Below are 16,568 nucleotides of genomic sequence, written 5' to 3'. Positions count from 1 at the left end.
TAGCAATCATTAAGTGCAGTTGTTTAAAAAACTGCATTTTTTAAAGAACCATGTTCTGTGAGCAATCTTGCTAAATCTCCTCAAACATCCTAAGGGTGTTTAACACATTCATTAATGATTATAGTTAGGAAGCAAAAATGCTTTTATACGGGGTTCACTTGTATTCAACTACACTGCTTCCTTGCATATGATCTATACAGAAAGTGACAGTATATTTGGCACATTGGGCCACATTTACCAGTGGAATAACAAAGGTATTACCATCAAAAGATGCAGATCAAATAATCAAAAAGTCTTATTTCCAAGAGTTCACAAATTGTAGAAGTAATGAATTTATCTTTTATTATCTTTTATATCAGAATTTGTGTTGGACATACTTGAGGAGAAGCTTTTGAGGCAGTAGTAACAGGGGCTATATAAGAACTTAGAGATCTCACTCAGCTCTTAAAGCATCTGTAGTGAGATTGTCTCCTACCAGTGAATGACTATTCATCTGTAGGGGCACAGGGCATATTGTAGAAACTTTTACATAAGCATGAGTCCTGCACCTAGGGAGGAATAACCCCAAGCACCAGTATAGATTGGGGTTGACCTGCTGGGAAGCAGCTCTGCAGAGAAGGAACTGGGAGTCCTGGTGGACAACAAGCTCTCCGTGAGCCAGCAATGTGGCCTTGTGGCCAAGAAGGCCAATGGTATCCTGGGGTGCATTAAGAAGAGTGTGGCCAGCAGGTTGAGGGAGGTTATCCTCCCCCTCTACTCTGCCCTGGTGAGGCCGCATCTGGAGTGCTGTGTCCAGTTCTGGCTGGGCTCCCCAGTTCAAGGAAGACAGGGAACTACTGGAGAGAGTCCAGTGGAGGACTACAAGGATGATGAGGGGACTGGAGCATCTCTCGTATGAGGAAAGGCTCAGAGAGCTGGGTCTGTTTAGCCTGGAGAAGAGAAGACTGAGAGGGGATCTTATCAATGCTTATAAATATCTCAAGGGTGGATGTCTAGAGGATGAGGCCAGATGCTTTTCAGTGGTGCCCGGCAACAGGACAAGAGGCAATGGGCACAAACTGGAACACAGGAAGTTCCATCTCAGTATGAGAAAAAATTTCTCGACATTGAGTGTGACAGAGCACTTGAATAGGTTGTCCAGAGAGGTCCTTCTCTGAAGATATTCAAACCCCACCTGGACATGATCCTGTGCAACCTGCTCTAGGTGATCCTGCTCTAGCAGGGGGGTTGGACCAGATGATCTTTAGAGGTCCCTTCCATCCCTACCATTCTGTGATTCTGTGATTCTGTGATTCTGTCTTTTTGGTATGCCATCAATAGCAGAGTTAGGTTGAAGAAAATGTTTCAGCTGTGTATTTATATTTATGTGGATGAGAGAGGCAAGTTCTAGGGAACAGAGACAAGGAACTAGAATATTTTTCTGACTTAATTAAGCAGATACTATATTCTTGGCTCATTAGCATTTTATTTTCTATGAAGTACAGTACGCTGAATATTAGTTCTCTACAGAGTTTTCCTATACTGTCAGGGTAATTAACTACAATTACTTCTGTCAGAAGATAGCAAATTTAGACAATGCTTTAAATATGTTTGTATTGTTCTCCTTTTTAATGATATTCCTATTTGACCCAAGCAGTTTTCATTATAAAATATGGTGAAAGATCAACACATTAATTACCTGTGCTTAAACTATCTCTTATAACAAGGACACATTTTTCTGTGTCTATCAACATTTGGCAACCTTGAAGAGTGGAAAAAATGATACAGGTTTTTTTTTTTCAAATTATTTTAAAAATATTATTAAATTGGTATTGACTTGGAATTTTCCAAACCAATAGAAGTAAACCCATCATTTCAGGTCTCCTAAATGAACATTTATTGATAAAACCTTTATTGTTCTAGAGCTGCAAAGAGCACCAAACTGATAGAACATGTAGGTGTGTTTTCAGGTATTGGTCAATTATGTGTTCCTGTTACATGAAAAAGAGCAATCTGGTCTATGGAGAGAGACAGGCAATTCCAAACAGCCACTAGAAACATCCTAGAGAATTATCTTAGGTTGGACTAAAGTTTAGATGACCAAAATTAGAAGGCATGACTCCCACACCAGGTATTCCTCTGTGACTTTTCCATTGTGATGTCCTTTTTATTTCCTTTCATTTTTTTTAGTGAGACTTTCAAGAGATCTCTACAATGTTCTGGAGGACACTTCTGTGAACATTGGAAGCAAGGATACTAAAACAGAAATCATGTAGACATATCCATAATTCGGTAGTTGTAACTACAGCTGGATCTTGCTTTGGCTACAATGACAATTTTTTTCTTTGTGGTAAAGTGATGTGGCTTTACACTTTCTAAATTGTTTTTGATAGTACAAATTAATGCAATCATTTTTGATGATACGTTTTTGCATTTCAGCAGAAGGCACTTCCTAGTGACAGGGACCTTCTGCCTGTGACAGATTCGGCATTCAGTGGAATGCTGGTTTACAGCTTTTTGGAATGTTGATGTAAATGATTTGCTGTTGCAGAGCTTATGTGAAGAGATCCAAGCCCATTACTCCTAACTGAAAAGTTAATACAGTGCTTACAGGGTCATACATATCCTCTAAGCAAAACTAAGTTGTTGTCCTTTTCTCAGTGATCTTTCCCAGTCCACCTCCTATAAAACATTCTGATCAACAACTTCTTCCTCTGTATTTAACTCCAAAATCCTCTGGGCTAAGTATTACACTGGTTTTGGCACAGTATAAATCGGCTTTCACAGTTGACTGCAGACCTCTTCTGTTCCTTCATCCTCGGCTGTTATTGATGAAAGGTCTGAATGAGGGCTCCTGGCACTGATTAGTGAGCATAGCCGTGTGGAAGGAAATACACCCTGCTTCAAAAGAAGTGCCACTCTTTTCTCAAAGGACTTTATTCATTCTCAGTTATACATGACAAAGTCTGATATAGGAACAGTAAAGCAGGATGGCAGATCAAAATTCAGCCGGACCCATTATGTTAAGCTTTATCCAGTGAGATGCCTGGCTTTTACTTAATATACTCTAGACCAACTCTTTTAGTTCAGATTTGGAAGATCCGGTTGGCAATCGGCTGTTTTTGTTTTCTTCTGTGTTGACATGACTAGGTCAGAAATGCCCTTATTTTTGTAATCCTGCTCAGGGCTTTTAGTCAGAAAACAGATGGAGATCTATTAAAAATACTGTGTGTGACTCCTTCAGTAGATCTGCCTCTGGATTGCTGATGCTAATGCTGACAGTAGATCTGAAACCTCACTGAGTGTCCTGGGATTTGACATTAAGTGCCCCACTGATTAAAGACATTACAGTAAGTCTCCTGAAATTTGTATGGTCCTTCAGTTTTCTGGTCCATAAAACAACACCTACAATAGTGGTGCTTGGTATTATGTGAACGTTTGTGTATCAGCAAAGAGGGATGATGAAATTCTAGGTAACAAGGCAAGAGCAGGAATCAGGGAACATCTGGAACTAGAAATGTGCTCAGCAAGACTTTTACAGGCTAAATAAGCACTCATTGAATGCCCAGGGAGCTGTGGTCACATATTCTCCTGTCTGATACTTGAGGTTCGAGAGCATGGCTGAGGTCTGTTTAAAATTCCATTTCTCATTCTCTTTCCCACACATGTCCAGGATCAACTTCAATTTGGCTTCAATATAAGGACAGTCAGAAAAATGTGATCAAAATTTTTAAAATCTATTTTTATTGATTCTTTTCTTCATTGCCTTCAGAATTTGCAGATACAAACATTAGAAAGGTTTTAATTGCTTTTATCAAACAACTAATGACATAACTAAAACTCTTTTGTAGGCATGATTCACATGTTTCCTGTTTCTATGCCATTTCAGACTTTTTCTGAATGTTTTAAAGAAAAAACAAAACAAAAACACACACAAAAAAACCCCAAACAAAAACAAAACCCCAAAATTATTAACTATGCTTAAATATCTGGATGGGATTCATTTGAGTTGTTCTTTTTGATGGTGATCCAACTTGTCACCAGTTAAACCAGAATTACAGAACTATTATCCACCAAAATAAGTGAGATTCACAAACATATCTCACAGAGCAGAAGGACTGAAAAGTATTAGATCTTTGTCTCAAGACTGAAAGTCACAGTAAAATGTAGACAGTTCAATTTCTCTAAGTTTTTAATATGGAGCATAAAAGGAAAAAAATCATAATTTGTGATTACATCATACATTCATTTTTATACCTTTAAAGATTATTTACTGAACATGTTCATAAGTCTTTCATACATTAAATCAAGGAAGACATTAGACACCTAACATTAATAAAATGAGATAATGCAGAAGAGAATTGTTCTGCAAACGAAGGAACATTTGCTGATATTGACTCAGGGTCAGAGATATTAAACTGTAGAAATTTAGCTAATTTCTGGAGATCTTGTCACACAAGCCCTAAATAATTTCCTTTTTTGTTTGTTCCTGATAGGCATAGGGGTCCAAGATATGGCAGAATAGGAGTGTCTGGTTAAACTAAGCCTTAAATTTTGCATGCAGTCTGCCTTCACAGCTTTTTTTAACCCTACTTTACTTCTCTTCTTTGCTAACCATTTATTCTGCTGGACTCTCATTAGTTGTCAAATGTCTAATCCTATTTTACACAAGCAGCTAGAGGCAAAATAGCAGAGAGCAGCAGCAAAATTCATGATTAACAAGTTATAGCATGAGGCCCACAGTGGCCCAGTTGCACACAGGTTTTTCTGCTCTTCAGAGTGGGGCTTTCTTGTAGATTCATAGTGCTATTTGAAGCATTTTTCTGCAAGGGTATGGTAAAGGCAGAATAGACCATTTTCTGGAGGTGGTCACTTACAAGGGGGAAAGTAAATGAATCAATAGGATTGTCTTCCGTACTTCAGTGATGATAACAAGCACACCTACATACCTAATGTATGAATATATAGGTTAGTCTCTTCCCCACTTTAATACTTCACAGCTCTTTTAGAAGTATTAGAAAAGGTATAAATTGTATTGCTCATTTTTAGCATGCTAACAACTCTCAAATGAAACCTAAACTGTAATTCTGTTTAGGCTCTGTATTGCACATCCACTCTAATTTTTAATGTGGTGATATCAAGACTGGTGCCCACTGTGTGCTATTCCTAAAGTAAATGTAGCTTTGCTAACAACGTGAGAGAAAAAAAAAGCATCAAAAGTATGCCCCGAATCAAATCAGATAAATTCTATGTCCGACAGCTTGCCCTCCTTTACATTTTACCCTTTTATAAATAACAGGTCTCTAACTTTAACTTTAGCTGCTAATAACTTGAACTATGCTTGAACCAGTAGCTTGAAGTTGCATATCCTATGACCTCTCCTTTGCACTAGCCAGCCACCTCAAGGCAAAGAACTTGCAAGACGTCAGCCCTGATTACTTGCTGCAGTCATGTCAAGCAGATGGTGAAAGTTTGAGAAGTGTTACCAGTGCAATAAATTAGTATCTTCTAAGGGTTATGTTTTACAGAAGTTTTGTTCCGTAGGAACCATAAAGCATAGCTGAACAGGTCAGTCAGCATGTATTTTTGTGCTGTAATCTGCAGCTACAACTGTTTCTGTTCACTTATTAGGACTCTTCAGTGTTGGAGTTCTATAAATCAGGCTGCTGGTTGACGAGGAACGCACATGCAGCCCATACTTTTATTACTTTTGTTACTATCCCTTTGGACAGCAAGTAAAACCTTCCTTGTGAGCCAGTCAGTGCGTTGTGATACTCAAAAACACTGAAAATAATGTATGAGAAAGTAAAAAAATGCTGTTGGCTGCAAAGTTGTGATGATTTAAAATCTGCAGAAGGGAACTAACTCATCTATCCCTCAAGTTACACCAAGGATTAACACGGGCCAGTAAAAACATTTCTGAGGGAATGATTCTTAAATTATTGGAAGTATGTAAATCTATTCTTTTTTTTTTTTTCATGATTTCCAAAAAGGTAGTAGGTCAAGGTTGAACTATTTTAGAGAACATCTCTTTTTTTTGTGCAAAGTGAACAGAGAAATTTAAAGTAAAGCAAGTTTGAAGTTAACTGGGAAGAGTGTTAAAATACATGTAAAAACTTAAGATGATCATGGTTTAAAGCCAGAATCTTTCCTGCTGATCGTGAGGGAATTTCTTCCTTCCCTGTTGACAGAAAAATGTTATTACAACAAGAACAAGTGTATAAGTGATATAACTTCCCAGTGTTCTACAATCAGTTTCTATAGTATACTAATTCAATTCTGTAGCACTTGATACAAAAACACTAAGATATTTTAACATTTCTTACAAAGATTAACACAAAAAGTTCTAGCATTGGATCTTGTGGTGGGAGCATATTTTATCTGCGTATTATTTGATTATTTTTATAGGAAGGCGTCTTCAATTAATTTATCTGATTCTGAAAGAAGAACCCCCAGGAATTATTAAAAAATATGAAATTGAAAATTGTTTAAAAGCGAATATAATATTTAATATCTATACATTCAAATGTATCTGTTTTACTGAGCTACGTCTCATAAAAAGCATATTGGAATTTGGTTCTCCAAATGCTTATATTCCTTTGAAAATCAGACATAGGAGCGTACTGGCCTACAGGGCACAGCTTTGCTACTGTCACAGCCTTTCTGTCACTCCACGCCGTGAAAGTCAGCAGAAGTAAGCAGAAAGGCTACTGACAGCCCTGCTGAGTAAACTGCACATAATCCCATGATTCTGCCAGAATGAACAGGAGTCCCAAATCTGCTTTCTATGTTTTTTGGGTGAATATGAAACAGAAAGGCCGATATATATGTGAGGGTTGCGTAGCACATGAAGGTGATAATTGAGGCAGTTGCAACTGCAAAGCTTCAGTAGGCTTATAGAAGACTTGAGATGCATATTTTAAATATGTTTAAGAACATAAAGGAATGGAGGATGTAGTAGACAAGAATAATAATGTATGTTTTATTCAAGCCAGACACATGCACAGTTGGAGGTTTTTTCTTAATAAAAATTGAAAAAATATAAGTTAACAAAGTAACTACCTGAGGTCTTATTAGATTTATTATCTTTTTTGTGTTGCTACCTCTAAGTACTGAGGAAGCAATTTGCTATCCAGTTCATAAAGAAAATTATATTTTTGGATAACTGCAAGACTCCAGCTTCTTGAGGAAAACTGTAAAGTGTGAAATTTGTGATAATATAAAAAGAATTTGCAGAAGAATATAATATGTAGATTTATCAACAACTGGTATGGAATTCTAGCTAAATGGCAGTAGACTCTGCTTGCATTGAACTGGTTTTGTTTCATTTCTAAACAAGCAGAGATGTTGATAATCTCATCAAAGAGACAAAGCTGACAAACATGACCAAGAAGAAACCTGAAAAGTTTGTCTTTATCTTTCACCAGGATGTTGTTTCCTGACAGAACTGTTCAGAATGAAATGTCAGCAATGAGACATATGGAACATTGTTATAAAACAGGTCCTACAGCGGGGGGACTGTCATACCATCATGGGCATCACTCTTTTCCCATTGCTTTCTTTTTAGGAGTCAATTTTTCAATTTTTTGTAGTGAGTCCAGGTTACTAGATGGTAACTTTTTTAGGTCAAGTTACTGAAAGTTTTTCAGTAGAGGAGTTTGCAGTCGGAAAATGCATTTTCATGGAAATGTGTTTTATAGAAATGTTAACACCAGTGCAATCCTTTGAAGGGAAATAAATGCAGTCAAAGCATCACCCCATGTTCTGACTTGATACTACTAAATGTTCCATTCAAAGAGTATAAAATACATTAATTTACATTTCTATTTTTAGTAGTTTTGTTACATTAATACACATTATATGTTTAATGTACACATATTGAAAAAAGAAAATTAATTAACCAAGAAGATCTAATTCAAGGAAGACTTGTTTTTTCCTTTACATCAGATAATAATAGTAAATCACATCCTATCTTTTTTACAGAAGTTCAAGAATCAGTGGATATAACTAGGTCCCAGCCTCCCTCAGTATAAACATGAAATTTCTTGTGAGAAGGGAGTTTAATTGGGAAGGAGCTGGTCTAGATAGCCTACCAAATAGACGAATGGACTTTTTGACCAATTTAGCCAGAAAGACTTAGTCCAGAATTACTTTTTAGGTAAGAAATTGTACATGCACGTATCAGGAATACTTGGCTGATTGTATTGTCTGGTAAAGATTCTTGTTATAGCATGTTAGAGGTCAGATACTCTTTGAAGTTGTCCATGACGTATGTTCAGTACTTTTTGACACAAGTATTAGGTATAACTTGTTGTTTCTAAAACATAATTTGGTCCTTTAATTCCAGGAAGTGTGCTTATGTGCATATGCGGGACATATGGCTGTGTCTATGAATAGCTTTGAAATTTTAAAATGATGTATGCTTTGAACTTTTAATCAGTTTAATTTTGTCTTTCATAAAGAATGTGTCAATTATAATTTCTTTTTTAGTGAGTATTTAATTTGGCTAATTGACAGCTGGCTATATTAATCGTGGTTTGATCTGTTTTTTGTTCTGTCTCTAAAGGAACCAAGATCTCGATAACCTCATCAAAGTGAATCCAAGTTCTTTCACAAGTGACAAGGAGTAAGTCTTCAAAGCTTCTCAGGCCCTGCTTTTCTAAGGCAGTGAGTAGTTTGTAACTATGAGAATGTCAGGAAAGGTGATGTCGCAAATTTGTAAAATGTTTATAGATTAATAAGTAGCATTCCTTATACAGAATGATTAATATAAAAATACAAATTAATTAACTAGCATGTGCACTATCAGCTGAACAAGTAACATCTATCGCAAGCTTCTAATGCCTTATACGCTTCCTTAATAAAACTATTACAGAAATATTTTAATATAGTTAGAGAAGAGGTATTAAACAAAATATCATAGAACTCATAGATGATGTGTTGCCCCAACAGGGTATAACAGAGCATTTCAGTCAGCAAGGGCAGTGATCCATACAGAACAGCTTGAACTTAATGTTTTTGAACAGCACATCAGTTCAGGGTGCTTCAGGCCAAGTTTCTTGTGGTCTGTGAGCAGCTCTTCAGCATACAGAACAGCAGGAACTGCCGGAGTACTGTACTAGTAAGAACTGTGTAATACATGTCATATCTAACACCAAAATTCTGCAGATAACTTGTACAACGATGTTCTAAACAGTAGCAGCACATAAACATTGCCAACATGTGATCATCTATTTTACAGTAGACGATCTCACCTATATGTATATATACATATATATATGTGTACATTTAGCACTAACCTGTAAGTTGGGTATGATTTTTTTGCGAATTTTCATTCACAGAGAATTTATTAGGATAGAGTCCAAGACTTTGAGACACTACTGAATTTTAGGAGGCACCTAAAGTTTTAAGATTAATAAACCTATTATGGATTAATGTGACCAAGTTATTAATTTCACAGATCTAATTTAGCCTTTTGCTTTTGCTCCCTATTTCTACCTAAAGAGAATCAGGGTTTCTTACATTAGAATGTTTTTCATAAGTCATTCCATTCTCTAATTTACTGAAACATTTAAAAATAATTTTAAAAACATCCAGAAGAAAAACTAGCCACTAGTTTAATTGTATTTATGAAATAATAATAATAATAAAAAATATTGTTTCCTTATATGTAAACTTTGTGAGTGTTTGGATGTTTACATTTTCCATATAAATACAGACATAGTCAATGCTTTCATTGTTAACAATGAGGCCACATGGAGGTAATTTCTTGTCATTCCAGAAGCAAAAATATGTGGACATTTGGACATATTTTGCGTGTCATCTTAAGAAGTAGAATTTTCTTAGTTTAAATAAAACTTGGTTGTTTTTTGTTTTTTGGTTTTTTTTTTTCAAACTAATGATGCAAACAAGGATTAAGCTGCTTGAAGCCTGTAAATTAATCCTAAATTCTTTGAAAGTTCATGTTTCTCCTTCACTATCGTCACTGGCGAAGAACAATCTTAAACTAAGGCATTGATATGATTAAACAAAGCCTTTTTATTTTCTTGGCTGTACTAGATAATATTTTTTATTTAATTGTACAGAACTTTACCTTGCTAGTGGAAAATTGTAAGCATATTTTCTTATTATGGTCAATAACATACCTGTTTTCAAATTCTGAACATAAACTTAACTAACAATTTACTTTTTTCCTTTTAAATATGTGCATAAATATTTTTTTTCTTACTACACTTTGCCTCTTCCCAGATAGGGGGAATATTTTAACAGTTGTATTTGTTTGTTGTTTCAGAGGAAAAGACCTTGAGGATTTTACTGAAATAAATACTGCTGGTCAGAAAAATAAGAGGCAAGGCTGTCATAATCTTTCCCTTATATAATCATAAAAATGTTTGTGGTTGGATATTAGTATTAATAGGTTCTGTTCTGTAAAAGTCATTAGAGGAGTCAAAATTAAGATTTTTATTTGACTGAAATGATAGAATTTCAACTTTTTAAAATTCCTTATTAAATACAGGCTAGTAAATATAAATAATTCAGCACGGAAGAAATGCAGGTAGTACTTGACTTTACTTTATTTGAATTCTAAATAGTCAGTGGATGACCATCAAAGTTCTTTAAATTAATGTGAAATGCTCTGTCAAACTAAAAATTGTCCTTTAAATACAAAAGAGGAGTATCATAAATATTAAAAAATCCTCTTTTCTTAGCATCATTATTAATTTTCAAATGAGAAACAGTGCAGCCCTTTTTAATCTTAAACAATTCTTCAATTGATAACATTACTATTTGTAATTACAGACCATTTTATATAAAATATTAATGTAAAATTATATTAATATATTATATAGATGATGTGTTAATATTTGAAATGTATTATATGGAATCAGTTTTTTCACAGCCTATGATTTATGAGTTACTAGTATAAATGTGGTCATATGGTCTTAGAGATTGTATACGACTCTAGATAACAGCAGTTGTAAGAGGAATCTGGGCTGGATATAACAACAAAACAAATAACACACTTTGGCAGCCATTTCCATAGCTCACGGTGCTGGTGCCTGTACTGAATGAAATTATGTTACCAAGTTAAAATGACAGAGCCATAATCAGTTTAGAAGATGTAGGCAGGCCCTTCACCCGTAGTATGACAACACAATGCGACACAGCGGTCATAAATTGAAACAAGAGAGATTCAGACTGAAGAGAAGAAGGACTGTCCAGCTGTGGAGCAGGTTGCCTCGAGAGGTTGTGCCATCTCTGTCCTTGGAGGTTTTCAAGATCCGACTAGAAAAAGTCCTGAGGAACCTGGTCTGACCTCAGAGCTGCCCCTGCTCTGAGCAGGAGGTTGGACTAGAAACCTCCCAAGGTACCTGATTTCCAACCAGAATTATCCTAAAATACTCTGATGAACTTAGCATTTTTGAGTAGTTTGCCGTTCTTTTGTAGTGTCACACTGGAGAGACACTGAAAAATATAGAGGTTTGAGTTGATAATTTTTACTTCATAACTAATGAAACACTTATAATATGAAACAATTGTGATACATACTCAGTGTAATCAGGAATCTTCCTCGTGAAATGCATATAATTTTTTTCTTCTTCAACATAAATAATTCAACCTATTTAATATGTTTAGTTTGAATCAAATCATTTGATTAATTCTGAGGTCTTTCTGATTTTCACAGAGATGAGGACCTTGGTGATCACACTGAAGTAAAGTCTGCTGATAACCAAAGTAAAAAGTGGTGAGACTCAATTCATAGTTCTCTATAAAATTTAAAGAGCTATATCAAGAGTTGTAGTTGTTTAGTGTGGTGCCAGAAAATAAGAATTCCTAATACAAGCAAGAAGAATTTGCATAACTTGAGGAAGATACCGGCATTATTTCTAAAATGTGCCTGATTAGCCCAATATAACAACATAGCTGCATGTATTTTGATAATAAGTAGTGACTCAAATCTATAATCTCTTGTGGTGAATGAAAATGCCTGGAGACAATAAGTATTTTTGTGCTTATCTAATTGTTTTGTGAACTCAGCCATTAGCATATCAAAGAAATATAAGTAAATGCAGTCATAGTTTAAAGGATTCACTGCTACTAGTTTTCATTATTTAGAAAAACTCAGATCCATTTTGGTCAATTAAAGTGAAGTCGTTATTACATTTTCGGGTACCATGCTGATGGTGTCTTTTTGAGTCTTCCATTTAGTTGTGTATCTAAATGAAGAGGAAGAATTTAGCTATCTGTATACACAAGTACTTCTGCTATTTTTTTTAATATAAAATATTTTTATCCTAGCGATCTCACTTGACAGTCTGACCAGAGAAGCATATAGTGAATATGTACAGTGAATGAGTTTCTTTTTTAGTTCTGAAAGGGGGCCTGCCAGATTAGGAATGAAGCACAATAGAGGGTGCTGCTTCATGCAGCATGCTATGCATATAAAACAGTGACCAGCACTGAGCAAGGTTCGTTTAGCAAAGCTTCAGACCTTGGCAAGCTCACTGAAATAAATCAAGCTGCAGCCCAAACATCCAGAGTTAAGGCTTAAGTTTCAGAATGCAACCTCTGGCAGAATCAAACGAGCAGCCTTTGTCTGAGCTGCTTTGTAAAATCATCAAAAACATCATTAGCACTTATTCCTTAAATCCTGTAATTTGCCTGACAAGGTTTATTTTTATGTTTGGTTGCATGTCATGTCATGTCTGAGGCAGGCAAAACTACAGGAGACAAGGTTTCTTTTGTTTGAATCGTAATCCTGCTTTTTGAAATAAGAGTCTATGTATCTGTTTGGGGGGGTCATTTCTAATAAAAATATCACTGTAGTATATCCAAAAAAAAAGAAGATTTGGAACTAAAATATAGTAAAAGCAGGAATAAAACTTTATAGAATACTGCCAAGAAAACGCAGAATGCTATCAACCTCTGAGACATTTCTGCACTGTTGAAAACCTCAGTGGGTACTTTGAAAAAGCTAGAGTTCAATTAAAGATGGATGAAGTTTCTGATAAGGATATATCTACCAGCATAAACCAGAGGTCAGTGATTCCATTACATTTCACAAGCAACAATTTGACAACGGTAAGAAAAAGATAAATTTCTTTTACCTACTGTTACTAGCCCAAGCTTCTACATTTATGGCTGTAAGTGTAACTGAAAGCTGTGTAGCTGAAAATTATTTCTAAAAAGTGCTTGGGTTTTGTTGTGTTGTTTGTTTGTTATTGGGTCTTTCAGGATAAATGAGCAACCATATGAAAATACCCCAAGGGCTCCAAATAATCTCCAGGAAACAAACTACTCCAGTGACAGTGAAAGAAAAACCAGGTACTGTGGACAATTAATTGAGAACCATAATGTCTAAAGTGCCATTTTTGCGGGGGCAGGGGAGAGAAACCACCTTTATGTAAGAAATTTCAGGGATTTTTAGAGACGTCACACTGGTCTCTAGAATCATGCCAGCCGCCTTCCAAATTCTGCTTCCAGGATCCCACAAACAGAAGCCCACAAAGCATAGCTCTAGTGCACAGGCCGAAGAGCACAAAACACACTCTGCGTAGCTGTAGAGATGTAGCTGAGGCATAAAATTTATGAGAGCAAAGCCAAAATTCTTATATAATCAATAGAGGAAAGGCATTTCCTGCATGTTAGATGTACCATGCTCTCAGGGAGCTTCTTTCTTTCCAAGGCTGTAAGGAAAACATTATGCTCTTCACTCAAGGGCCTTGTTAAATTCCTAAAATGATGTGGGATGAATCTGAAACCATGTATCATCTGTTATCCTAATCACTGAAACTGTAACATGCGTTTCTGACTTTTTGACCAGGTACAAACTATTTCAAAAACCATTTCTCTTGCAATACTCTTGCTCTCGCCGGATTCTGTCTCTACAAGCACACATACTGCAAATCTGAGTGAAAAATGTGATATAGGGATATTTAATAGAACTAACTAAACACCAGGTCATTTAGTAACAAGAAATCATTGAAATAAAGGAAACAATATATTTTTATTCACAGACAAAATATATTTTCAAGAAATATGACAATGACAAAAGCCGTAATATATAATTCTTGAATGAAGGACCTTTTTGGATTTTGAAAATGTCTCTTCAGTACCAACCCACCCACCTACATGGATTTAAGTAGTAATGTAGACAGGACTGTTTAAAGGCAGTCCTACATATAAGATGTGATATTGCTGTATAGTGGTCGTGAATTGCCAGAGTCAAGGTTGATGACTTGGAAGGGAGAGGAGAAGTCTACTGAGCCTTCCTAATAGGGAAAACAGCAGTCATAGTCTGGTACTTTATGAAAACTATGGCCAATGTCCCAATCCTTAAGCTTATGCACATCTGAGCCTTGGTGTCGGTATGACTGGGCACAAGGTCTTTGATGTCTCATTTTCTGACATTTGCTGTAGGAGGCCTTGAAGGCCAAGCCCATAAATTGGCTGAGAATAAAAGAAAAGCTAAACAGCATACATGTTTAAGACTGAAAATGAATATTTAAAACAAACATTAATTAGCGTTTTGCAGCATTTTGCAGACATGAAGCTTCTGAGGTGTAATATTCTCATTATCTTTGAAAATTAAAATAGAGAACAATAACACAAGAATGGCAGGACAAAGAATGTGCTTCAATATGTAGTGCTACCTTGCACTTGACAAAATGTATAGTCCTTACTTGAAGATATAATCCTGATTTAATTAATAAAAGCTTACTAAAGTAATGGTCTTTGCAGGTTATTCTTTCAGGTTTTATGCAATAGGTTCTACAGAGTATTTATCATTGAGTAGTTTCCTGTATAAACAAGCCATATCATAGCAAGTAAAAGAGTGAGTGATACGAACTGAAAGAAGGGACTTGATCAGACAGGCAGTTCTCAGGCTGCATCGTGGCTCAGTTTTAACTTAGTGCCTTGTCAAGCTGTCAGCCTATGCATTTATTTGAAAAGGTTCTGAGTTTCCTCACGCTTTCAGTTGGCAAGACTAGAAACTGATGCTTAGGAAATATTTTTGCTGTAGGTTCATAGTTTTTTTCTTCTATACAGTAGATTTTTATTTTAAGATGTGGTTATATATATGCTTGTGTGTATTTCAACCATAATACCCTAGCCAGTTATTTAAATCCAAGTGACATTGTTCTCTACACTAGGAGACTTGAGGAAAGTACTTTTTCTATAAGATAATGTTATTTTCAGGCATGCTGCATCTAAATAGCCATGTTATGTTGAGTGTGCAATGCACAGTACTCAGTTTGCCCTGATCTCAACCCTGATTTAACTAGATGATTCGAAATGTCAACCTGACTCAGTAACTAGATTCTGCAGCTAAATGCATTGAGATAAATGGAAGATTTGGGAAAAATAAGCTTAACAACAAAAACAAGCACAGACAGGCCCATAATTTATAGAAATAGAGAGGTGATATTCCTATGCCAGTTTTCACTATAGCAAGAAACTTTAGGTACTTGCACCATCAATATACTCCACCCTATGACATGTGTTGTGCACATGTCTAGCTTGGTTGAGGCAAAAATAACCAGAAAAACTCTTTCAAAAGGTGATCACTTAGCTTCAGTTTGCTTTCCTGCTTAGTAAGCTTACTTTCGTCTTGCCTGGAATGTAAATAGAGCACTGGGTGTTCATTTGAGGAGATAATTTCTGTGGTGAGCAAACCCAGGTTTGCTACTTTACTATTAAATAACAAGCATATTGTTATGTTCTTTGAAACATAAATAAAACACTTATAATTTATGCTTCTCAGTAACTGTGTAATTTTAATACACTTCTGGCCTTGCAGACAAATCAAATAAGACATATACACATTACAAAAGACAGGTATGTAGAAAAGCGTATCAGGGCTGTGTAACACCTTACACAATCATGTTATCAGTCTGTTATACTTTCCCTCAAAAAAGACATGTTCTGCAAATGAACATGATTATAAAAAATTGTTCCTAACATTGCTAAACATTATTCAAGCGTGATATGAAACATGTAATAATTACCATATACCTTATGAATTTCTGGAGGAGTAGGATAATTAAATCAGTTCAGAAATGTTGAAAACATGTAAAGCAAGATGACTTCTTCAGCTGTCACACACATGCTTATGCCTTCCATGCAAACAAAACTGACAGTTAAGCAACTAGAACTGGGACTGTTAAAAAAAGGAAGATTTAACTTCCCTAGTAGTTAAATTCAGTATATTCCTCCCTACTCTGATACAAGGGACAATACAGTTACTGTAGTGAACACAAACCACGCATTGAACAGCCTGTATTATAAAGACCCTCACTCTACTTTTAGGGACACGTTGTAATTTTGTTTGGCTGTTTGACAGCTCTTTGAGGACTAATGAAAGAAGGGGAAAAAAAGGAAAAAATGCAGCGTGTCACCATTTCCTGATATGTATCATTTAGGCTGGAATATCAGCACAGGTAAACCCAATACCATCATGTAGATTTTGCTCAATGGGTTTGCAGATTTAATTTTGAAACGTTGAGGAATAACTCAAAACCAGAACAGTTTAAGGATGCTATATTTCTAATTTATGCTTTTTTATTTGATGTATTTTTCTTGATGGT

General features: G+C 35.6%; 1 protein-coding gene across 3 annotated transcripts in view; it reads left to right on the top strand.

The window, feature by feature from the left end:
- SCEL (sciellin) overlaps positions 1-16,568 on the top strand; it is a 53,113-nt gene that overhangs the window by 28,839 nt on the left and 7,706 nt on the right. For all 3 annotated transcript variants that reach the window (XR_008577459.1, XM_054828491.1, XM_054828498.1), the window contains exons 11-14: positions 8,546-8,605; positions 10,271-10,327; positions 11,666-11,725; positions 13,216-13,305. Coding sequence is in view for 2 of the 3 variants with exons in the window: in XM_054828491.1 (XP_054684466.1) it covers positions 8,546-8,605; positions 10,271-10,327; positions 11,666-11,725; positions 13,216-13,305 (267 nt within the window). In the remaining variant the exon portion in view is untranslated. The remainder of the gene's footprint in view (positions 1-8,545; positions 8,606-10,270; positions 10,328-11,665; positions 11,726-13,215; positions 13,306-16,568) is intronic.

This window comes from Grus americana, chromosome 1 (genome assembly GCF_028858705.1).
Source record: "Grus americana isolate bGruAme1 chromosome 1, bGruAme1.mat, whole genome shotgun sequence".
NCBI classification, from domain to species: Eukaryota; Metazoa; Chordata; class Aves; order Gruiformes; family Gruidae; genus Grus; species Grus americana.
This window is presented reverse-complemented; position numbering and strand designations above follow the sequence as displayed.